The sequence below is a fragment of the Aaosphaeria arxii genome, assembly GCF_010015735.1.
Source record: "Aaosphaeria arxii CBS 175.79 unplaced genomic scaffold BU24scaffold_5, whole genome shotgun sequence".
In the NCBI taxonomy this organism is placed as follows: domain Eukaryota; kingdom Fungi; phylum Ascomycota; class Dothideomycetes; order Pleosporales; genus Aaosphaeria; species Aaosphaeria arxii.
This window is the reverse complement of record NW_022983478.1, coordinates 638,482-659,540: the sequence shown is the minus strand read 5'-3', so window position 1 is coordinate 659,540 and position 21,059 is coordinate 638,482. Positions and strand designations below refer to the sequence as shown.

General features: G+C 50.2%; 9 protein-coding genes across 9 annotated transcripts; 6 read left to right on the top strand and 3 right to left on the bottom strand.

Moving 5' to 3' along the window:
- The first annotated feature begins 979 nt into the window (after window positions 1-979).
- On the top strand, window positions 980-3,082 carry BU24DRAFT_492994 (uncharacterized protein). Its single transcript, XM_033533934.1, has 7 exons — window positions 980-1,469; window positions 1,538-1,557; window positions 1,620-1,656; window positions 1,719-1,789; window positions 1,858-2,237; window positions 2,374-2,469; window positions 2,538-3,082. The coding sequence occupies exons 1-7, from the start codon at window positions 1,253-1,255 to the stop codon at window positions 2,917-2,919; spliced, it is 1,203 nt and encodes a 400-aa protein (XP_033382680.1). The 5' UTR covers window positions 980-1,252; the 3' UTR covers window positions 2,920-3,082.
- A 774-nt stretch (window positions 3,083-3,856) lies between these two features.
- On the top strand, window positions 3,857-5,331 carry BU24DRAFT_392474 (sterol-4-alpha-carboxylate 3-dehydrogenase; the record flags this gene model as incomplete). Its single annotated transcript, XM_033525157.1, has 2 exons — window positions 3,857-4,603; window positions 4,651-5,331. Exons 1-2 carry the CDS (start codon window positions 4,151-4,153, stop codon window positions 5,329-5,331), a joined length of 1,134 nt encoding a protein of 377 aa, XP_033382679.1. The 5' UTR covers window positions 3,857-4,150.
- Window positions 5,332-5,712: 381 nt separating this feature from the next.
- Window positions 5,713-7,741, bottom strand: BU24DRAFT_423320 (MFS general substrate transporter). Its single transcript, XM_033528215.1, has one exon. It carries the CDS (start codon window positions 7,556-7,558, stop codon window positions 5,798-5,800), a length of 1,761 nt encoding a protein of 586 aa, XP_033382678.1. The 5' UTR covers window positions 7,559-7,741; the 3' UTR covers window positions 5,713-5,797.
- A 167-nt stretch (window positions 7,742-7,908) lies between these two features.
- BU24DRAFT_451417 (cytochrome P450) lies at window positions 7,909-9,813 on the bottom strand. Its single transcript, XM_033531104.1, has 3 exons — window positions 9,522-9,813; window positions 8,701-9,468; window positions 7,909-8,634 (listed from the first exon to the last, which is right to left on the bottom strand). The coding sequence occupies exons 1-3, from the start codon at window positions 9,755-9,757 to the stop codon at window positions 7,977-7,979; spliced, it is 1,662 nt and encodes a 553-aa protein (XP_033382677.1). The 5' UTR covers window positions 9,758-9,813; the 3' UTR covers window positions 7,909-7,976.
- Window positions 9,814-11,167: 1,354 nt separating this feature from the next.
- BU24DRAFT_463135 (uncharacterized protein) lies at window positions 11,168-11,445 on the top strand (the record flags this gene model as incomplete). Its single annotated transcript, XM_033532086.1, has 2 exons — window positions 11,168-11,369; window positions 11,417-11,445. 2 exons carry the CDS (start codon window positions 11,168-11,170, stop codon window positions 11,443-11,445), a joined length of 231 nt encoding a protein of 76 aa, XP_033382676.1.
- Window positions 11,446-11,755: 310 nt separating this feature from the next.
- On the bottom strand, window positions 11,756-13,934 carry BU24DRAFT_451416 (cytochrome P450; the record flags this gene model as incomplete). Its single annotated transcript, XM_033531103.1, has 10 exons — window positions 11,756-12,058; window positions 12,116-12,510; window positions 12,570-12,686; window positions 12,751-12,874; window positions 12,931-13,027; window positions 13,087-13,170; window positions 13,223-13,421; window positions 13,483-13,611; window positions 13,670-13,771; window positions 13,830-13,934. The coding sequence occupies 10 exons, from the start codon at window positions 13,932-13,934 to the stop codon at window positions 11,857-11,859; spliced, it is 1,554 nt and encodes a 517-aa protein (XP_033382675.1). The 3' UTR covers window positions 11,756-11,856.
- A 651-nt stretch (window positions 13,935-14,585) lies between these two features.
- On the top strand, window positions 14,586-15,896 carry BU24DRAFT_492988 (uncharacterized protein; the record flags this gene model as incomplete). Its single annotated transcript, XM_033533933.1, has 2 exons — window positions 14,586-15,089; window positions 15,146-15,896. Exons 1-2 carry the CDS (start codon window positions 14,665-14,667, stop codon window positions 15,894-15,896), a joined length of 1,176 nt encoding a protein of 391 aa, XP_033382674.1. The 5' UTR covers window positions 14,586-14,664.
- A 694-nt stretch (window positions 15,897-16,590) lies between these two features.
- Window positions 16,591-18,379, top strand: BU24DRAFT_441859 (putative cytochrome P450; the record flags this gene model as incomplete). The annotated part of the gene is made up of 3 exons (XM_033530481.1): window positions 16,591-16,725; window positions 16,774-17,258; window positions 17,317-18,379. 3 exons carry the CDS (start codon window positions 16,591-16,593, stop codon window positions 18,377-18,379), a joined length of 1,683 nt encoding a protein of 560 aa, XP_033382673.1.
- Window positions 18,380-19,629: 1,250 nt separating this feature from the next.
- On the top strand, window positions 19,630-20,529 carry BU24DRAFT_410086 (uncharacterized protein; the record flags this gene model as incomplete). The annotated part of the gene is made up of 1 exon (XM_033525964.1): window positions 19,630-20,529. One exon carries the CDS (start codon window positions 19,630-19,632, stop codon window positions 20,527-20,529), a length of 900 nt encoding a protein of 299 aa, XP_033382672.1.
- Window positions 20,530-21,059: the final 530 nt, after the last annotated feature.

The following is a 21,059-nucleotide window of genomic DNA, read 5'->3' as shown; positions in this document are numbered from 1 at the left end:
GTTTGTGCCTCAATTATTTTTCTTTGTTTGTCTGTCATGCAGGTAGACAGACACTGCCAAGTTGATCAAATATTGTTACATTACCAACGGGTGTAACTTATTATGCCCCTCAATTTCGTTTTCATCCTTTTCCCCTGTAGAACCACCCACGCTCCCCTCACAGCGGTGTGGCGCCGCCGATCGCATATTCCCCTTCCTTCGTAGTCCGAAAATCGACTACGCCGCGTACGTGAGCCATGCGTGTGGGCAAGCATCCATACAGAATTTGCCTGGATGGTGGAGTTCCGTTTGCCTTTTCGCTTGGCCCGGTCGCAGCCCTACAGGGTTACACTTTTGGCTTGTGATTGTATCAAACGAACTGCCACCACCACTGGTAGCGAGGCTGCAGTCATGGAATAGTCTGGGGATGGAGCGGCTGCGGGATGGGATGACGATTGAAGGGAGAATTTACTCGTATGTTCATACCCTGTCTTGTTCAGGTAATACAGTATGCATGTCAGCCTTGCCTTTCCCAATTCAGTCTCTGTCTTACACTGGTCCACGCAAAATATCCATGTAGCTAGCGATCTGCCCTTCCGCGTGTGTCTATCCATTAATAATGGCCCCGAGAGAGCGTGAAGAGATAGACATCACATCTTGGGCTGAGACTGAGGCCGTGATAGCTCGAATGGAAATGAATCCATTGGCATCTCATCGCATCGTATGCACAGCGTTACACTGATCGTCTCTGCCAATGTTCTGGGCTGAATTGTGCCGAAGCTCGGTCTCTCGCTCTTGCTCGCTCGCCTTCCAAGAAGATGAAGATTAATTTGATCTACGTTCACACGGAGTCCGGTACTTACAATGTTGAAGCCTCACCGCAGCGTGGAAGGACTCGTGGTAGCACTATCGCAGCTCGGCAGTAGCATGGCACATTGTATGGGGGAGGAGTAAGCACAAGTTGTCAGACGCTTCTGTGGCTGCAGGACATGCTGGGCCCCCTCATTCCATGTGTGAATGGATGAGTAGGTGCTTGAGATGAATCCAACCATTGCCACTCGTCGCATTCTCTAATCGATGGTCTTTCAAATAATCAATGAGGTTGGCTTATTTGACTCCTCGCAGCCTGACTTGGAGATATCTGTGAGCCTACCACGATCGTTGCACCACTCATTTTCTACTTTATCGTTGTCCCACATAGCCTCATTTAGATACGTGCGGTGCGCTCGAGCAGCTTTGGAATTGCAAGAGATACGGAGTCACTATCCAAACCATGGCACCACCACCGAATCTCGCAGCCCTCACATGGGACACACCAGCGATGAAGCCGCCCAAAGGCAGTCGACCCAACTTTGACAATCCTCAATCGTCGCTGGAGGATCATATCGTGATAGTCAACTCGATCGCAGTGGGGCTCATGTTCCTCGTCTTCCTAATTCGCATGCATTCGAAGTTGATCATCTCGAGGCAGAAATTCGACATGTCTGATTGTGAGTTTACCTATTTCGGATCCCTCACTTCGGGGAAGCGGTTAAGCTAACGAGGACATGTTGTGTAGTCACGATTTGTGTTGCTGTTGTACGTACGATTGAGTGTAATGGAAGATAGCGAGGGCGCGATGCTGATGTGTGCGAATACAGCTTGGATCCATTGCACATTCGGTTCTTTGCATCTACAGTGAGTTTGATCACATCCAAGACGATAAGTCTATTCCTTGATACTGACCCATTACATCAAAGACTCGACCATCGGTTTTGGGCGACACATGTGGGACATCCGCGTCCTGACCCTGACACCAGACCGCACACAAGTAAGGACATCCTCTCCTCAGAATACCTACCAACCATTATTCGTACTCATAGCTAACATCACCTCTAGCTCTTTTCGACCGTCGAAGTAATCTACGTAATAACAATCTACTTCGTGAAAATCTCCCTACTACTCCTCTTCCTCCAATTCTTCCGCCACAACGACCGCTCGCGGTACCTCATCCAATTCGGCCTCGCCGTCTGCACCATCATCTCCATCCCCTACCTCGTGGTGGCGGCCATGCACGTATCGTCGTGTAATGGACTCAAGGCGCTCACCGCACACATCTGCAAGCACAGACAGGTCACGATTTCGAACCTGACGTTCGCGACGCTGAACGTTGTCACTGATTTCTACGTCCTGGTTATCCCGGTGAGGCAGCTGTGGAACCTACATATCAGTACGAAGAAGAAGGTCGGTGTGTTGGCGACGTTCTTGGCTGGGTTTATGTGAGTTGCCGTTGTTCCTCTATGCACACGCTCGGATCGGGCCGTTGGGGGGGGTGCCTCCTTGCTTGCTTGATCAATTGAATTGGTTGCGTGATCGTTACTGTTACTACTGTTTACTGACGACACACCATCGCAGCGCAAGTTCCATGTCGATAATCCGCCTCGGCTTCCTCGCACACAACATCAACAACAACGACGCACTGCACACAGGCGCATTGATGTCGATGCTCGGGTACGTACTACGTCGCTCCGCTCTCCCTCCCACTTCCCCGAACGCACAGCTAACCCCACACCCTACAGCACCGTCGAGATGAAACTCGCCATAATCTGTGGCTGTGTAATCTACCTGCCCGCCTTCGTCAAGCAAGGGAAGTCCTCTCTCCGCACCGCATACGGCTACATGTCTGGGCACCGGTCGGAGCTCCGCTCCTCGTCGGGGGCCTCGGACACGGTGGCGACGAAGAGTAAGTACGACGGCGGCTACGCTGCCAGCAGGGAGGTTGTGGAGAGTAAGAAGGACAGCGGGGAGGTGTTGGAGCCCCCCAGGCATCCGTACGAGCAGGTGGAGTTGGGGCCGTTTAGGAGGGAGAGCGATGGCACGGGGAATAGTGTCACGGCGAGGGGGGAGAAGGTCGGAGATGCTTATTCGCCGTTGGGCGATGAGCGTGGGGTGAGGATTTGATTTCTTTGCTTTGATGGCGGGTTGATTGGATGGGGTGAAGGCATACATGCGTGGTTGTACGGTTTTGGGTGCATTGAATGCTGTAGACATGATCACACAACATTTTGGCGTAACGGTTGATTAGATAAATTGACTATGGAGTAAATGGGCGACATACAGTCGTAGCACCGAAATCAGACCACTCATGCAAGATTCCTCACGAAACTGTGAGCAAAGACTATATGCGGGTAGATAGATACTGCGATCCAGTTCACCGGTATTCACCTCGTCTGTATGGAGTAGTCCGTACATAGATGCCATCTACCTGGATGGTAGATACAGGCCACCAAAACGGGCACGAAGCAGACAGCCAATAAACGCCGTGCGATGCTGATGATGCATGTGGCGTTTCGGGGCAATGAATGGCCAATGATGGTGGACGATCACTTGTAACAATGAATGGCCCCCGGATAAAGAGGCAGACCCGCATGTTGATAGGCCGGGGTTCTCGCCTACTTGCAGCAGGGTGCAGTACATTTGCAGTATGAGGGAGATGGAAATAACTACTCACGCATAGCTAGAAGGGATAAGCACATGAAATGGGCCTGGATGTCTGGAGGCTGGATGGGAGAATAACGATGGGTGGATTGGGTGGGTGGTCATACAGGGACGAAAAGTGGTGGAGAAAGTGTGCCTTGGGATATGAAGATGTCTTCAGCTCCGATGCGATGCAGATCGTTCAATGATTCGTTTGTCGTTTCTCATTACCTTGTACAACTATGGAGACAGTCACACAGTATCCGTAGATGCTTACTCCTTGCATTGGCCTTGTTTCGTAGGGTTGAGCAGGGAGCTGGCTGTGCCGCAACGCGCATTACGCAATTCACAATTCGCAATCTCGCCATAGGAACATTGTCTATGTCATTTTTTCTTTCTCCCTTTGTTTGAGTGATGTTAATCTGTATTGATCTTCATGTTTTGGGGGCCAACGCAGAGACACGATGATGACATTGGATGTGTGGCAGCCTTGCTCGCTCTTCGCTTCTCGCAATAATACAGCCTGTTGATTAATCTATTCCATCCTGTTGTGACGCGACTGTGTCTCCGATGATTGTCAACACCAAGACACCTCAGCTCAACGCAATTGAATTGACTTGACTTGAATTCACCGCTCTCTCCCATTGCCCATCACCCCGTCGCGATTCAATCCCAGGTTCCTGCACATTGCGTCCTCTCAGGCAACCCACCCATCATGTCTTCACCATCCTCCCTTGGCTCGGTCCTCGTCATCGGCGGTTGCGGGGGCCTGGGTTCTCAACTCGTCAAGCAGCTCCTCGAATCCAAAGAAGCCACCTCCCTCTCCGTCCTTGACATCTCCCTTGAACGCAACCGCGTCTCAGGTGTCACATACTACAAGGGCAGTGTGAGCTCCCGCGAGGACGTCCTGTCCGCATTGAACAATGCGCAACCCAAGGTCATCTTCCATGTCGCGTCCCCGCACCTGATGCACCAGAGCGCGACGCCCAAGCTCTTCGAAGAGGTCAACATCCTCGGCACCCAGAACCTGCTGGATTGCATCTACGAGAGCGGCGTCCCCAAGGTACTGGTCTACACGTCCAGCACAGGCATCGTGCACAATGGGTACACAGACATCATCAGAGCGACCGAGGACGTACCCATCTGCTTCTTCCCCGAGCAGACCGAAGTAACCCACCCCACATCTCCAAACCCTACACCCCACCTTACTAACAGCCTCTCCAGTACTACGCGCACACCAAAGGCAAAGCCGAAGTCATGATCCGCGAAGCCAACCGCAAGCACGGCCTCCTCACCGTCGCCCTGCGCTGCACGACCCTCTACGGCGAAGGCGACAACACCACGATCCCGCAGATGGTCGGCAACGCGCAGTCCGGGCGCGGCAAGATGCAAGTCGGCGACGGCAAGAACCTCTTCGACTTCACGTACACAGGCAACGCCGCCTACGCGCACCGGCTCGCCGCGCGGAAACTCCTCGCCGTCGACCCCACACTCCCTCCTCCCCCTACAACATCCGACGACCGCATCGACGGCGAGGTCTTCTTCCTGACCAACGACGAGCCGTGGCCATTTTGGGACTTCGTGCGCGCGGTCGGGACGGCGGCGGGGTGTGGCGTGCGGCGCGAGGATGTGCGCGTCACGCCGATTTGGGTGTACTACGCTATCGCTGTCGTTGCGGAGTGGGCGGTTTGGCTGTTCACGCTCGGGAGGAAGGAATCGCAGATCAATCGAAAGATGATACGGTTCTTTAGCATGACGAATACGTTCAACGTGACGAAGGCGAAGACGAGGTTGGGGTATAAGCCGCAGTGGAGCACGCAGGAGGGTATCGATCGTGCGGTCAAGGCGTATCTCGACAGCGAGGAGAAGAAGAAGGAGGGGAAGAAGAGTAAGTAGATGGTCTGAACTATGGATGGATAGAAGATGTGCTCAATTAGGCCAATGCCCCGTTTCGTAGTCTCGTATCCGTTGGTCTATCCGTCTAGTCCAGTGTCGGTCCGCTCTCCCACCGTGCACACTTACACTCAAAAATTGCCTCTTTGGACTTAGTCTACCCTCGATCATAGTAGATACCATAGATAGCTTAAATTAAGTATATTCCAACATCATTTCCATCTTCCTCGTAATGAAAGAATACAAAATGTGTGATAGAGATGGAAAATCTCTATGTAGAAATCGCCGGCGAAACGGAGGAATCGCTATACCATGAGGTGCCTCAATATTTTCTTAGTAGAAAGCGGACTTCGGTGTACATTGTAATACAGAGAAACTCTCCTACTATCTTCTACAGTATACATCTATATTAATAAATCAAACTTCTCGAGAGGGCCAAAGGCACACGACAGTACGAACACAACATCGATCAAGCCAACGAATCGTTCGTCCTCCCTTCACTCTTCTTCTCCCGCACAACATCAGCCGTCTCCTTCCCACCCCCCTCATCCAACCCAAACTCCGTATCCAAGCTCGTCCTGAGCGGGATATTCCTCTCCACAAACACGCTCAAAAACCCACTCACCGCAAACGCAACCGCGACGATCCACACCATCCGCAGCGCCCTCGTATACACATCGACCACCTGCTCACGACTCCCCTCCTCCAACCCCTTAACCAGGCTCGTCTCCGCACCGACAGACTCGTACGCATTGCCGTTCGCCAGCTTGGCGCGGAGCACCGGGTCGTCAATGCGCTGCGCCGCGAGGCGGTCGAACTCGTTGTTGAAGATCAGCGCGGGGATCGTGATGCCCCAGACGAGGCCGAAGCTGCGGAGGAAGGAGAAGAAGCCTGTTGCGGTGGCTGCGGAGGACTCTGGCAGCGCGGCGAGGATGGCGGGGAGAATGGAGGGAAACAGCATGGCGAGACCGATGCCGTTTATGGCTTGGAAGGTCGCCCAGGTTGCGGTGTTGGTGTGCTGGGTGAGAAGGGTGTTGAGGCCGAGGCCGAGGGCGCAGAGCGCGAAGCCCGCGAAGTGGAAGGGGAGGTATTGGCCGAAGCGGGTGAGGGCTACGCCGGCGACGACGGAGACGGGAATCAGGAAGGCGACGTAGGGGAGGATGTTGGTGCCGGCTTGTTGCGTTGAGGCGGAGTGGAGGGATTGGAAGTAGACGGGCCAGAAGTAGGCGACCCAGACCATGAGCATGGAGGACGTGAAGGTGATGTAGAAGCCGGCGGAGGAGTTGCGGGTACGGAAGAGGTGTGAGGGAACGGAGGGTTCAAGACAGAAGCGTGAGGTTTCGAAGATGTAGAAGACTATCCAGCCGACGATGCCTAGGACGATGGGGACGATGACGCGGAAGGAAGACCAGGCGTATTGGGGGGATGTGCCGCCTGAGATGAGCCCGAAGAGGAACGAGGAGGTTGCGCCGATGAAGAGGAAGCTGCCAATCCAGTCAATGCGGAGGAGAGCTCGACGGATGGACGGTTCGCGGACGTGCTTGAGTCGGAGGAAGAAGAACATGACCAAGATTACAAGTCCCGCGACGGGTACATTGAGGTAGAAGATCCATCGCCAGTCTCGCTGTGCGATGACGCCGCCGATGGGAGGGCCTAAGATGGTTCCGAGAGCGCCAACAGAGAGAACCATGCCAAAGTATTTGCTCCTTTCTCTTAACGGGACGAGATCGCAAATGATCAATTCACTGAGGAGGTTCAATCCACCAGACCCTGCGCCTTGAATGGTGCGACCGGCAATCAGGGCCCCTACATTCCTCGCGCCTCCAGCAATCCCACTACCGATGGCGAACAGCGTCAAGGACAAGATCATGGGCCATCTTCGCCCGAAGATGTTGCAGAGTTGAGCGCAAGGCGGTTGGACGACCGTCTGGGAGAGAACGAAGCAATTGGCCATCCAGACGTACTCGGACGTCTTCAATTCGTTCGCAATTTTGGGTAGCGCTATAGCGATACTAGTGGCGTCGAGAGTCACGACGAGGGAGACGAGGCAGAGCGAGAGGATCGTCACTTTGAAGGCCCACGATTTCTTTGGTGTGGGTGAGGCATTCTGGGGGCCTACAGGGAGTGCAGTTATGGGCGAGTCTGCGTCTGCATTGGTAGCAGCAATGGATGGCAATATTTGCTCCTTGGAATTGGATTTTTCCGGCCCCGTGTCGACAGCTGTGGCCATGGTCGTTATACGCAACGTTGAATCAATTAGAGAGGAGGCGTGGAGAGGTACAGTAAGGTACGGAATATTTACACGTAGGTCGTAGCCTGGCTAGGGCTGACAAAGGAATGTGGAGGTTAGGAAGACGTCACTCGAAGAACTCAGGGACGTGGGCGGAGTTTTATATCATTTGTTCGATTTAACTGATGAATGAAAGGGACACGGGTGAAGTCGATGTTCCCGATGCAGTGGATCGCATCAATGCAGGGTATTTACACCTCAATCATCCATGCTTCTACGTCGATAATGCAATAGAACCCTCAGGTCCATGGCTGAATATTGTCGATCCCGTGAGATTCGTACGACTACCTCACGCACGTACATGTGATGTGCAAAAATTGATCTACACTACACTGCGCTACATTTATCTACCGTATTCTTACACTGCCTTCCTGACCCTGAATGGAAGCTTTTTTGTCGGCCTGAAAGGCGTATAACCGAAAGTCTGAGGGTTCTGCCCTGGATCTTTCCAACTCTCTTTTTCAACTGGTTCAAATTCGAACGCAGTCACGAGAGTAGCAACCAAATTCAATATCGCACGCGTGGCAAAATGTCTTCCTGGACAGATATGGTGACCCATACCAAATGGGAAGAAAGATCCCTCAAGCCCCTTGAGCGAGAACTCGGCTCCCTCGCCATCTTTCTTCGGCACCAAGAATCTCTCTGGCCAGAACTCCTCTACGGGATGGCCAGTCGCTCCCGGTCTACTCTCCCAACGTTCCTTATTGTGGTTTTCTACCCAAGGAACGGTGAGAGCATACGACCCTTTGGGCAGCAGGTGATCGCCTAGAACGAAATCCTGCTCTACATCTCTCGCTATGAAACTTGTGACTTGCGTCCGAAGCACTTCATGATACGCCGATTGCAGCAGTGGCTGCTTAATCAAAATTTCTGTGTCGAACCTCGGCAGTCCGTCGCCGTCCACTGCTGGCAATCGTGCTTCGTTGATCTCAACTAAACAGCGATCCCGTAGTTCGGGAGACTTGACCAGGGCCTGGACAAGCCAGAATGCAGCTGGTATTAAATTGTCGTTTGATCTACGTATTTATATCGTCAGAACTTTCTGTGCTCTCATAATTGAAGCGGCATTGGAGTATACTTACGCCCAAACGATGCCCAAATCGGATCCTGCCCTGGCTGCATCACTGTGATACTCTTTGAACCGATCGTAAAGGCCGTTCCTCGTCCTCATGACCTGCAGTCCCCACGTCTCATCCCATCGGTCCTCTTTCGTATACGTATTACCCTTAGTTGTCTCGATCGCATTGCGCTTCCACTCCTTTAGCGCATCGAGACACACCTGGCGCGCCTCGTACGCCTTAGGAATGAAGAACTTCGGAAGCTGAATGTGTAACAAATGAACGTTCTCGTCGAATGTCCAGAATGCATCTACGAATTTAGGACACCTTTGCATAAGGCGAGGTCCACACACGGCATTCATGACCGCCGTCGAACTCGTCTTCCTTACGAAGTCGAAGAAATCGTCGAATTCCTTCCACTCCTCCCCGATCTTCTTAGTGGCGATCTCTTGCTCGAGGAACCCGACGAACTTGTCGAGAAAAGTACTTATGCCGTCCTTGGACTGCAAGAAATCAAACGCAGTCTCCTGCTGCATCCTGACAATTCTGCGGTCGGGAGCGACATTGCTCCCAGGCGTCGGACGAATCGCGGAGCCAGAGTTGTCGACGCCCACTACGTCCGCTGCAGCCTGTGGAATGCCGAAGACGTTGGAGATGAAGCGGGCTCGCAGCTTGTTGTCGGTGAAGACGTGCGGGTTGTGCACTGTCTTTCTGATGTCGGATGCGGAGAGTAGGATCAAGTCCTGTCCTAGCATTCGAAAGCGGATTGGAGACGTGAGACCACAGTATTGTCTTAAAAATAGCAGTTAGATCAACTGGGATGCGTGTGTCTGGCTCAAACTTACTTGAATGTCGAGAATAGCTTCTCACCACCACTGGCAATGGCAATAGTGTGACTTATGAATGGAATCAAACTAGGCGCCGTCGCCGGCTTCCTCTTCTGATTCTTTAAGGTGACAGAATTCCATCCAAATACCCGTCTGAGCAACAATGCGACGACGGCAGACAGAACAGCATAACGAAGAAACGACATAGATACAGCGCCAGGGAAATCGTGGACAACATTCATCGGTGTCGCCATGATATTCTAAACGCTGACCAGAAAGGAAGACTAGGAAAAATAGTGATGAATGTTCCCTACGCAGAAGAATAATTTCTTCATAATTGCCATAAGAGCAGGATGACACTGGATTATACACATCTAATTACAGAGTTACTCACATTACAGCTACTACTATTGAAAGCCTTTGCCCTCATTGGCCAGTCAATTCCCTTGGAGTGGGAAGGGATTGTGATGGAAGAAACGCCCTAACCGAAGCCACCCATCACCCAATCCGTCCTTCTCGCCCACCCATGTCTCAACCCCTGTCCAGTTGACTATCATATTGATTACATGCGCGGCACGCCTGCTGCCTGTATACAGCTCTCTCCCCGTCTCAGGCACTGCTGCTGCGGCGTAGTACAGCTACTCAAGCGATATGACGATATAATCGAATGAATCACAAACCTTCAAGCCACCATCCCGCTGACCCCCTCCCGATCCTGCATCTATCCACCACTCCACTCATCGGAGGAAGAGAAAGGGCTGAGCGACTTTCCTCCGTCTGCAATGCATGGAACCGGGATTCGCGCTCGATGTTTCCTGAATGTGCACCTCCGACCCGCCTCTCTTGCAGCCCTTCTCATGAGACACAGGAACTGCCCACACACCATCACTTTGTACATACACATGCTGATGCTCGCCGTCTTTGCGCTTCCATATGGTATTCAGGTAGTAAGCAGGGGGACTACATGTCTAGACATGGTTAGTTCGCTGTAAGATAGATCCCCGTTCACACATTCATCTGATGCCATTCGTTCACTCTGAACCTGAACACGTCAATTGCGATATCAGGCTAGCAGCGAACAGAGACACACATATAGAAAACAAGGTTGTGGGGGCGCATTGCATATTTGTGGTCCTGGTCGTCGGATTCGTCCGGGGGGTATTTGTGTGACGCGGTGGTCCTCCTCCTAGCTTTGGGGCTGAGATATAATGCACATGTGAATATCTATTCCTCATAGGAGACCAGGGGAAAGTGACAGGTGTGAGGGGAGAGTAATTTGATTTGATTTGGTCTGGCTTGAGCAGATTTGTGTCTCGGGGTTTGAGTGTGTGCGACTGTGGAGTGTGGAGGCGGATTTATTTTATAGACGTCCACTATGAATCAATTACGAGAGAGAAGGCAAGAGTGCGTGCATACATGCACGCATCAGTCCATATTGGAGAATATACACAGAGATTTGCGGCGAGGCGGATTTCACCGGATTTGGATTTGTTTTATCGTCCAACCTGGAGATCATTCTCGGCGAACCAGCTGTCTTTTGGGCGTCGCAGGCTTTTTCGAAAGTTAAACTCTACCTACCATTTGTTTGAATAGCCAATTACGCAAAGAAAGGAATTTTGTTCCAGCTATATCGTCTACTCGCAGGGGAAAGCAAGTGAACAACCATGGATTCCACTATCAATCTCTCCATCCCCATGATGCCGGGCGCGTTCGCGTACTCAAGCAGCGCCATCTACCTCATCATCACGGGCGTTTTGGTGCACTATTTGTTCCTCATATTCCAAGTCGAGTCACCCGATGATTGCTCGAAGGAAGAAGAAGAGGTCCAGGAGGACTACAACGAGATCACCAGTTTGCAAAGGAAGTGTAAGTCTGAGATCAATATTCTATTGATGGTTTACTGACTTCCATAGCTATGGCACTTGCTGTACAGACGACATAACTTACAATTAGCCAAAGGTTAGATGAAGCCAGGCCGATTGGGAGGGAGGGGTAGAGGAAAAGAAAAGAACATCTTTTGGGTTTTGACGCGGAGCAATGTATAGTACTGTTACTGGATTAAGAGTGATTTTATGGATTCTTTTAACTTTTCCTTTTCCTATGTTATAACGATTTAAACTGTACGGCAGCATTGGATCGATGATAATCAAATTGCCGAGCATAAAGATTTGAAGGTCATCATAAGAGGGCAATGATGAAGAAATTAAAAAATCCTACTATTCTACAAGCAAACAACCTACATACTCTGGTTTCTCATCATAAATGAAGCCTCCTTCCCTCTATTTACCACAAGGAGATTGGAAAAGAACATGAAATGTACACCATGCAATACACAGAATCTTAATCCTACATATCAACGCGACTTCACTTCCCCTTCCTCCATATCTCTCCGCCGCACTCCCAAATGAATGGAGGCCCTGGGCACGACAGCTGTACGCCAGATGAATGTCCTCCTTTTCTCTTCCATGTAAACCGCATCGATGTCGATGTCGAAGTTCATAATGATATTTCCCACAAGAAGTTTCAGTATACTGGAAGCGTAGAATCTTCCTGGACTGTAATGGCATTGATTATTATTCACTTCAATAGAGGACGGGTGTTGCAAGACTTACCAAGCATGCTTCCCCATTCCCCAGAGAGGGAAGTCTGCTCCTAAATTCGTGAAGGATGTATTCAACCCACCGTCTGTCTTCCCAGATGATTCACTTGATTGATGGGATGGAATGGCATGTGAAGAAATTTTCGCAGGAAAACGTCGCAACGGAACGCAAACCCAGTCCCCCTTGTTCACCACAGTGCCATCACGGAAGCGGTACGTTTGAAGCGCCTTTCGGCGCATCGAGATGCTGTCCGATGGATGTAGTTTCGCAGACTCGACGAGAAGTCTGTCTAGGTTGGGAAGGCTGGATAGAGATGTTGTCCAATCATCCACTGAGGACATTTCCTCTCGGAGAAGGCCAATTTGAGTGGGGTTGTCGATCAGGTGGTACAGGGCGTATACCAAGGACTGGGTGGTGGAACCATTGTTAGTCGAATGTGGGATGGTTATTGGACAGGCGAACCTACCATCGAAACTTGATGAACGGAGCCGAACCACAGGGCGAGGAACTCTTGAATAATGTGGTCGACGTTATAATCAGATTTACGGATCATGGTTTCGACTATCCATTGTATGCAATCAACCTTTCTTGTAGATTAGGAAGAGATTCTTTTCTAAAGTGGCAATTGGCGGGAAGGGTGGACTCACAGGGCGTTGGGCGTGCGGGATGTTATCCTCGCATATCCGGATCCGTTCGAGGATGGTGGTGCGGAGGTAGGATACGAGGATCCGCTCCGACCGCTTGAAATTTGTGCTCAGAGAGGCAATTATACTTTTCGCATCATCAGGAAGTGTATCTGAGCAGGTGCAGTTCGTAATAGTACTTACGGTGCAAGGGCACGTGGGAAGAATTGAAGTATCTCGCCAGTTACCATAACTTCTTGTGCGAAGTCCCCAGCCGCCGTGACAAACTCTTCGTTCTGAGCTGCAGTCGGGTGATTAGCATAACATTCAGAATAGTGTAGTTTGCAAAGCATAGTATACCTAGTTCTGGCCCAACGAAACAATAACTGTTGATCTGAGAGACAAGTCTCCTCGACACCTCGAATGTTGGAATATTTTGAAAACCTACCAGACAATATTAGCAGTGAATCCTTGTCTAAGATATCAGCATACATACCGGGCTTGCTTGGGCTGGACTTCCCATGAAGTGCTATCTGCTGCCGAAAACACTTCAGTGACAGGTCCCGCAACCCCGGAAGCAAATACGGGATCTTGGATGTCAAAAGCGTACGCAGGACTCGCGAATGCATGCTCCCGTTCAATGGAGATTTGTCGTGAACCTTGAATCCGTACATGGTATGTTGGGGCTCGAACATCTGTTCAAGTGAATGCTTAGCTTTTGCGCACTGTTTCATGCTGGCACGGTTGCTATCTTACATCCTTTGCAACTGCGTGCAGCGAGAGAATGGTATCTGGCACAGACGCGAGCTCTTCAGTGTGTTCATCTGAGGACACTATAACAAGGTTGTTCCTGAGTGTACGGATACGGTACGGGCGGCCATTGCTCTAAACATGCTCAGTGAACCTGTATTCAGAGCTTGCGATGAAGAACTTGGGTTCATACCTTTTGGTATCCTTCCTCAATCAGTTCTGCGCCACGAATGTGATAGGTTACGATCCGCCGAACAAATTCGAACAGTTGAAAACGTCGCCATGGCTTTCTGGACTGGCAAATCGTTTAGTGCATGCTGCAATTGTTTGTTCATCAATATAAGGAGGCATACAGAGTGTGAGGAGGAAATGTATAAGTAGAGCTGCCTAGCCACCGCGAAAATGACAATAGGCGCCAAATAGGCAAACGCTATTTGTGTTTCTTCTGAAAGAGACATGATGATGGTATTTCTCTAAACTATGCTGGAATTTTTCCCAATAAAGTTACAAGTGGAGAAGGGATGTTGATAATCCCCTGTAAAATCACTTTTAGCTCTTCTCTGTCCACATACTCGGTCCAAACCAGGGCTCTCAAACACATTTTGTCATTAAGGCAGCAGACGTATCTCATCCATGACTTACTCTCATCATACCCCGGCATATCAACTTGTCTCCGTACTGTGGATAGTTAGCCTCCGGGATCGCCTCGTAGCTGCGGGTGGCTACGCCGCTTAGGTGAATGGCGGCTTAAGAGATCTGTCGGCTGCAGTGCCAAACACGGAGAAACTATTCATGTCTCATACTAAACAGCAAATGGACCTGCATGCTATCACAATCAGCCCCCCATAGCACTATCCCAATGCAACGCGGCCGAGGCAAGTTGACGTGGGTAATCTTGGCTGCCTGCTAAACATGCGGGCTAAGCCCCTTGTTCGGACGATTCACAGGAATGGTAATGATAGTAGCGACTTATGGAGATTCGTGGGGATCAGCAGACTATCAGCAGTATTTTGCGAGGACGTATCTGACATCACCGAGTATATCTACCAAACTCCTGCTTCGAAATCAAACAACCTTCTCTTAAAACAACCCTCCCCTGACCTCGGACACCGAGCAGATACCAGGCTGTCTTTCCGATTTCGAGGTTACATACAGCGATTGGAGTGTACATGAACTTCGTATTTTCATATGATGACTCCATCAAGCATGATGCTCTCTGTAGCGCTTATGGTGTCTTTCCAATTAACCTTGACTCTTCCACTCCTCCTCCTCCCCGAAAACCGCCCCGTTCGAATGGTGGTGATTGTTCTCCTCGTATTCCAATATGTGAATCTTGTCAACACTTCGTCCGGAGATGCAGCTATGAATTGGGGTCTAGGACTGGCAATCACACCACAACTGCTGAAGGGATTTGAAATTTACATCACCCATACACCAGCAAGCGAACACTTCCATCGCATAAGGCTGCGGGACGAACCCGTTGACGGTTCGAACGGTTCGAACGGTCTCTCGGAGAGATTACTCTGGGCTCTGGAGCTCGTCTACACCCCACGGGGCATTGGTTGGAACTGGGAAATTCCTTACGTGTGCTACATAGGTACCGAGTCCAAAAGGTTCGTTTGACCTGAATCAGTTCTGCCTCGGGTGGCTTGTTAACGTTTAGCCCCAGCGCTTATTTAGCTTCGCGGATTAAACGAATTGCCCTATTCTCCGTCATGCTCTTCGCTCTGTCCAATGGCATGCCGAACAGCAAATCTCCGTCCATAACGGGACACCCGCCTCTCAGTATAGGCTTACTTGTGCCGACGTGGGCATATGCGATCAGCGCATACCTACAGCTATGGCTCACATTCACTATTCCCGCTACTTTTATGGTCGGTTTTGGTTTTGGAGATCCCAGAGCCTTTCCCTACATGATGGGACCTATCGGTGCCATGGCATCTCTACGATGCTTTTGGGGGCGAACATGGCACCAAGCGGTTCGGAGACAGATGACGACGGCGGGAAATCTGCTTACATCTCAAGCGGGTATAACAAAAGGTACTATAGAGAGTGCGTACCTGAAACTACTGGTAGGTTTCCTGATATCGGCGTGGACGCATGCGGTAGCGGGATACAAAGCCCGTGGTGGTGGACCAGATTTGGACCCAACCGGAGCATTCCGATTCTTTCTGTTACAGTTTTGTGGAATCGTCTTTGAAGATCTTTGCTTCCATATCCTGCAACTACTCCGCATCATTGGGGCGGATTGGCGGAATGATCAAATGTCCCAGGGCAAGTATGGATATGGGAAGGGTTTGGAATGGTGGGTACTAGACAAGGCAGACATGGTCTTAGGTTATATCTGGGTCATTCTTTGGTTTAGTATCACTCTGCCACCATATGTTGAAGCTATCCGGATGACTGGAGCGCTGGATTAGAGGTTGCGATACCTCGATGGGATGCATCGTTTATCGCAAGATGTAAGAGAATGTAGGCTTAGCTCCACAGGTCAATATATGCATATGCCGATTCATCCATGATAAAAGCCCTTGATTTGTTCTAGTAGGCCCGGTAATAATGTAGTGGTTCGCCTGGGTCGCATGAAGCGTGTATGATGGTTTACTGATCTGGAGTCGACAAGAACCTGGACCTCCGTCTGACACCAGAACCCTGGTTCCAAGGCGGGATACCTGTAGATAAAAGACGGCAATTTGCTTCCTGTAAGCATGGCAGGTAGGGATTAAGACGCCCAATATCCAAATACAATTCACATATAGTAGTGCAGCGTCAGCAGGATAAGCCCACCACAATGGCGCTCGGCTGGCTCTGTAGATCGGCTCCGGTGTGCTGACACTAACCCCCAATGGTAGCGTGGCAATGATCGAATCAATTGACGTGCTTGACACTGCCGAATAGACTGTGATTTTCTTTTCGTAATTTACCAGGTAACGATTCAAATATTTCCTCATCTAGTCTTGTCCAATTAGAATTTTAGCGTACATGCTGAATGCAAAGCCCATTTCTCACACTTTCGTGTTATGACACGCACATCTTGTTTTGAAGCTTCTATGCTGTGCTATCGAATACACCAGTACTACCATATCGTGACCATAGTGAGAGAATAAGAAAATCATGCCCTCAAATTTGTACCTTTTGGTTCTACCAGTCAACGTCCTCTATGTGGTTATAGGAATCATCCTTTTCCTTTCCTTGCACCGAGCGTACAAGGCTCGCGCGCGTGTGAATGAACTGCGCAAGATGTCCATGGTCAGTCTTCGAAATTATAGATCTAAGGTCACGCACTAACAATGACAGCCGATGCCTCCATGGAACTGGTTCACGGGACACCTCCTCATTCTGCAGCGATACATGTCTAAATTTCCTAAAGATACATTCATCAATGTCATCATCTCGGACGTAGCACGTGAGCTTGGGAACGTCGACATGTTCTACCTAGACCTATGGCCATTCCTGAAACCGACATTGTTCATATGCAGTCCTGATCCAGCATTCCAGGCCGCGAACAAGTTCAACCTTCCGAAGCCTTCTATGTACCGGGTTATGTTTGAGCCAATCAATGGAGGGCCCAATTTATTGACAATGAATGGGGAGCAGTGGAAGTTCTGGCGATCGCTTTTCAACCCAGGATTTGCTCCTGCGTATCTGATGCAGCAGGTTCCGGCCATCATAGACTGTGTTCAAACTTTTACCGATCGTCTGAGGGACTTGGATGGCAAGGTCTTGCCTTTGCAGAACTTCACAACTCCGCTTACAATGGATGTCATCATGAGAGTTGCACTGTACGTAACCCTGCCTTCCCACTTCATATCTACGATGAATTCTGATCTAACATTATAGGGATCTTGAGTTGAACTGCCAAAGAAACGAGCACCCTCTTGTGAACTCTTTGTTGACCATGATAAGCTGGAGTAAACTGGGAAATCCACTAGCAAGATTTAACCCTGTTCGGACCTTCGTTCTACGAAAGCACGACAAAATCATGAATCGCATTATAGGCGGTGAGCTTCAAAAAAGATTTGAAGAGCTGCACAACAGCAGTCAATCCGCCACTGATGTCGATTCAAAACGGTCAAAGTCGGTAGTTACGCTTACGCTCTCTGAGTATCACAAAGTCAACAACAACAGCAAAGTTGAGAGCGCTACTCTGGACAAGCACTTTGCTGATTTTGCCACGTATCAACTTCGACTGTTTCTGTTCGCAGGCCACGATACTGTTACCAGTGTCCTTGTGTATATTTACCACATGCTGTACAAGCACCCCGAGGTTCGATATCACATGTGCCAGGAGCACGAAGCCGTCTTTGGTCCTAATGCATCCAACGCCTCGAACATTCTCCGCGCAAATCCTTTATTACTAAACCAGACTCCATTCACCCTCGCTGTCATTAAAGAAACCATGCGCCTCTTTCCCCCAGCAGGCGCAATGCGCGAAGGCGGCCCCATCCTCGTCGACCGAAATGGTCTGAAGTTCCCCACAGACGATTGTCTCGTCTCCAACTCCCACCATACAATCCATCGTAACCCCAACGTGTGGGTTCGAGCTGAAGATTTTCTCCCAGAACGATGGCTTGTGGATGCTAGCCACGAACTGTATCCCCCACCCGATGCATTCCGACCGTTCGAACTGGGCCCACGAATGTGCATCGGTCATAATCTCTCGCTTATCGAACTGAAGATAACGTTAATCATGACGGTGAGGACGTTCCGCGTTGAGCCTGCTTATGAGAAGTGGGATGAATTGAAAGGGAAGGGCATTGCAGAAAGAGCTCTCGGGAAGTGGTGGAGTGGATGCGAAAAGGTGTTGACTGTGGATGGGGACAGAGCATATCAAGAGGAGAAGGGAGGCGCTCATCCTTCGGAAGGGTATCCTTGTACTGTACAGGTTATTAGTCAAGGTTGACGACAAACAGAACGATAAATGGTCGTTGTATTTCCGCTTCGTTTCGTATCTAATTCCTACGCACAAATGAAATCATTCTCATCCCACGACAAGCTTGAGTTTGCTGTAACCGATTTAGTGACCCTACAACCTCCCTATAGAAGAGCGCATCACCGCGTAGGCTTTTACACCGACAAAGATGATGCTATCAATATTCCATCAATTCCAAGAACAAGGTCTCAGGCGGCCGGAATAGCGGCGCCGCTGGGTTGGATGGGATGAGTCAACGCTTACACTGGAGTATTGGAGGTCTGGGCGTTGGTAGAGTTGCTCATTGTGGTAATGAATTTCGTATTCGCCTATGGGAAAGGTTCCGTTCCACGTTGTCAATTGGGAGTGGGTCCGGACCAACTTGGAGAATTGTAATGTTCTACACAAACCCTGCTGATCTCTGTCGGAGGATTCACATCTTGAAACACGATCTAGAATGCCGCATTTAGACAAATTCCTGCTCTCTACGTCCTTCAACACACACCATTATTGCACTCACTGAGATGATTGTGATAGGAAATGCACTCGGGGTGCTATTTGGTGTCATTTTATTACATGGAAGTCACACTCATGGTGGTAATCCAGAAAGCTATGGGTAATCGCTGGGGAATACCATTGCAGCCAATTTCCGGTGTCCTCAGAACCCGTCGATCTCTCGTTTTACATGGTCTCTGTGTGTGAACTATCCAACTGGTCGACGGAGATGCGAGACCACCATGTCCGCCCACAGCACCGTATATGTGCTCTTCTTCCTCTGCCTCACCTTCCTCCCCTTCCGTTTCTTCCAGAGTAGTGGAAAAGATCCGTCCTAATGAACTCAAATTGACAAAGATTTGCTCCCCTCTGACAAGATCCGATGAAGACCTATGAGACATGTAGATATTCTACCATGTAGAGATAGATCTGCTCGGACCGGGCTATCGCGTGTTACCCCTTCAGCAATGCATACCTATTGACCGAAGATCAAAGCACCCTCCAGTGGGTTCCTCAGTTCTGCGATACCTCTTTACCATGCTCTTCATATAAAAGGAAACTCAGGATCCCTTCTTTACAGATCTTCATCATCATCACGATCACGATCAGTCACTCTTTCCTGCAGTTTCTGCAACCACATTCTTTTTCAGAATTCAAACTTTACACACACTCTTTACGGAATCCACTCCACCAGCGTATCTAGAACATTCATTTGATCCCAATTCGAGTTCAACAACATCTCCACCATGAAGCTCCTCCCTACTGTATTCTTCGCTCTTATGACCTCCACCGCCCTCGGTGCCGACGTTGAGGCCAGGCAAACTGGAGGCAGTGCTGCTGCCTCTGCTCTCATCAACCCTCTTAACCCCCTCAACCCCCTCAACTACTTCGACGACAAAAGTCCCCTCAGCAACCTCAATCCCTTCATGAGCAACAGCCCACTCAAGAACCTTCTCCCCGGATCTTCTAGTACATCTTCTGCTCCCAGTACTTCTGGGACGCCACCTCCTGCTCCTGGCGTTCCTGCTGCCGGCGCTCCACCTGCTCCCGTCGCTTCGGTAGCACCTGTTGCTCCCGTTGCTCCCGTTGCTCCCGCCCCTGCTGCTCCCGTTGCTCCCGCTCCTGTTGCTCCCGCCCCTGTTGCTCCCGCTCCTGTTGCTCCCGCCCCTGTTGCTCCCGCCCCTGTTGCTCCCGTTGCCGCAGGTGCTCCCGGTGCTCCCGGTGCTTCCACACCAGGCGCAACTGATCCTAACCTCTTGCCCCCTGCTTCTGCGGATTCAGTGACCACCACCGATCCTGCATCAGTTCCCGCAGCCGCCGCCATTGCACCACCAAACAATCCTGTTCTCAGCCGTAGGGGCGGTTGCAAGCGTGGACAACTCGGCGCAAGGTGCATCCGAAAAACCGCCATTCCTAAGCCCAACCCAGCTGGAAAGACCAAGGACACTTTGCGCTGTGGTGAAGCTCAGCCCCGCTCTGACCGAGGTCTAGGACTGGCGCGATACAATTGCCACAGGGCTTACATCTGCAACGCCGAAGGAAATCCCAAGCTCAGGACCAGGAACCCCAAGATTATTGATGCTTGCAGCGGAAGGTGCCATTGCATCCCTCCATCCTCTAGTGGTAGGGGCTCCCTAGGCCAATAGAGGTGAGAGGAGGCAGTAAAGGATATGCACTGAATGTGCTAATTCAGTGATGAAGATGGGTGAAAAGTTAGGATCGAATTTTATTTTCTCGGTTGGTGGTCTTTTTGGTCTATTCGGCGAATTGGAAGGGGGTGCCTCTTGCATGGTGTTGGATGTCGGAATGAGATCATTTGAATTTAGAGTTATTACAGACATGGTGGCAACACCGGTAATCATAGATATAAGCATTTTGTTTTGATTTTTACTAGAACCTTTTTGCTCTCTTCAATGTTTTCTCGTTCTTGTGATGAAAATATGGATCGTAATAATAAAGAAGTGACATGCACTGGTGAATCTTGTATTCAACATCGGTTAGGGTTCAACGTGTATTTCCAACATTGCCCTTCGCTAGACTATATCACTGGCTTGAGAATTGAATTGCAGTCTCGATACTTCCATGAAAGCGAACAGTTGTAGCATAAATGTCAGAGGTCAAATCTCGCGTACTTATCTACTTAGCATGAGTAAATCAAGTTCAACCCACCAAGAGC

Excerpts from the sequence above, each read along its gene's own strand:
- BU24DRAFT_492994 (XM_033533934.1), top strand. The coding sequence starts at position 1,253 with ATGGCACCACCACCGAATCTCGCAGCCCTCACATGGGACACACCAGCG. Across the intron at positions 1,558-1,619 it reads TCACGATTTGTGTTGCTGTT|CTTGGATCCATTGCACATTC; the intron begins GTACGTACGATT and ends GTGCGAATACAG. Across the intron at positions 1,790-1,857 it reads TGACACCAGACCGCACACAA|CTCTTTTCGACCGTCGAAGT; the intron begins GTAAGGACATCC and ends CATCACCTCTAG.
- BU24DRAFT_451417 (XM_033531104.1), bottom strand. The coding sequence starts at position 9,757 with ATGGCGACACCGATGAATGTTGTCCACGATTTCCCTGGCGCTGTATCT. Across the intron at positions 9,469-9,521 it reads AAGCTATTCTCGACATTCAA|ACAATACTGTGGTCTCACGT; the intron begins GTAAGTTTGAGC and ends GCTATTTTTAAG. Across the intron at positions 8,635-8,700 it reads GATTTGGGCATCGTTTGGGC|ATCAAACGACAATTTAATAC; the intron begins GTAAGTATACTC and ends ATAAATACGTAG.
- BU24DRAFT_423320 (XM_033528215.1), bottom strand. The coding sequence starts at position 7,558 with ATGGCCACAGCTGTCGACACGGGGCCGGAAAAATCCAATTCCAAGGAG.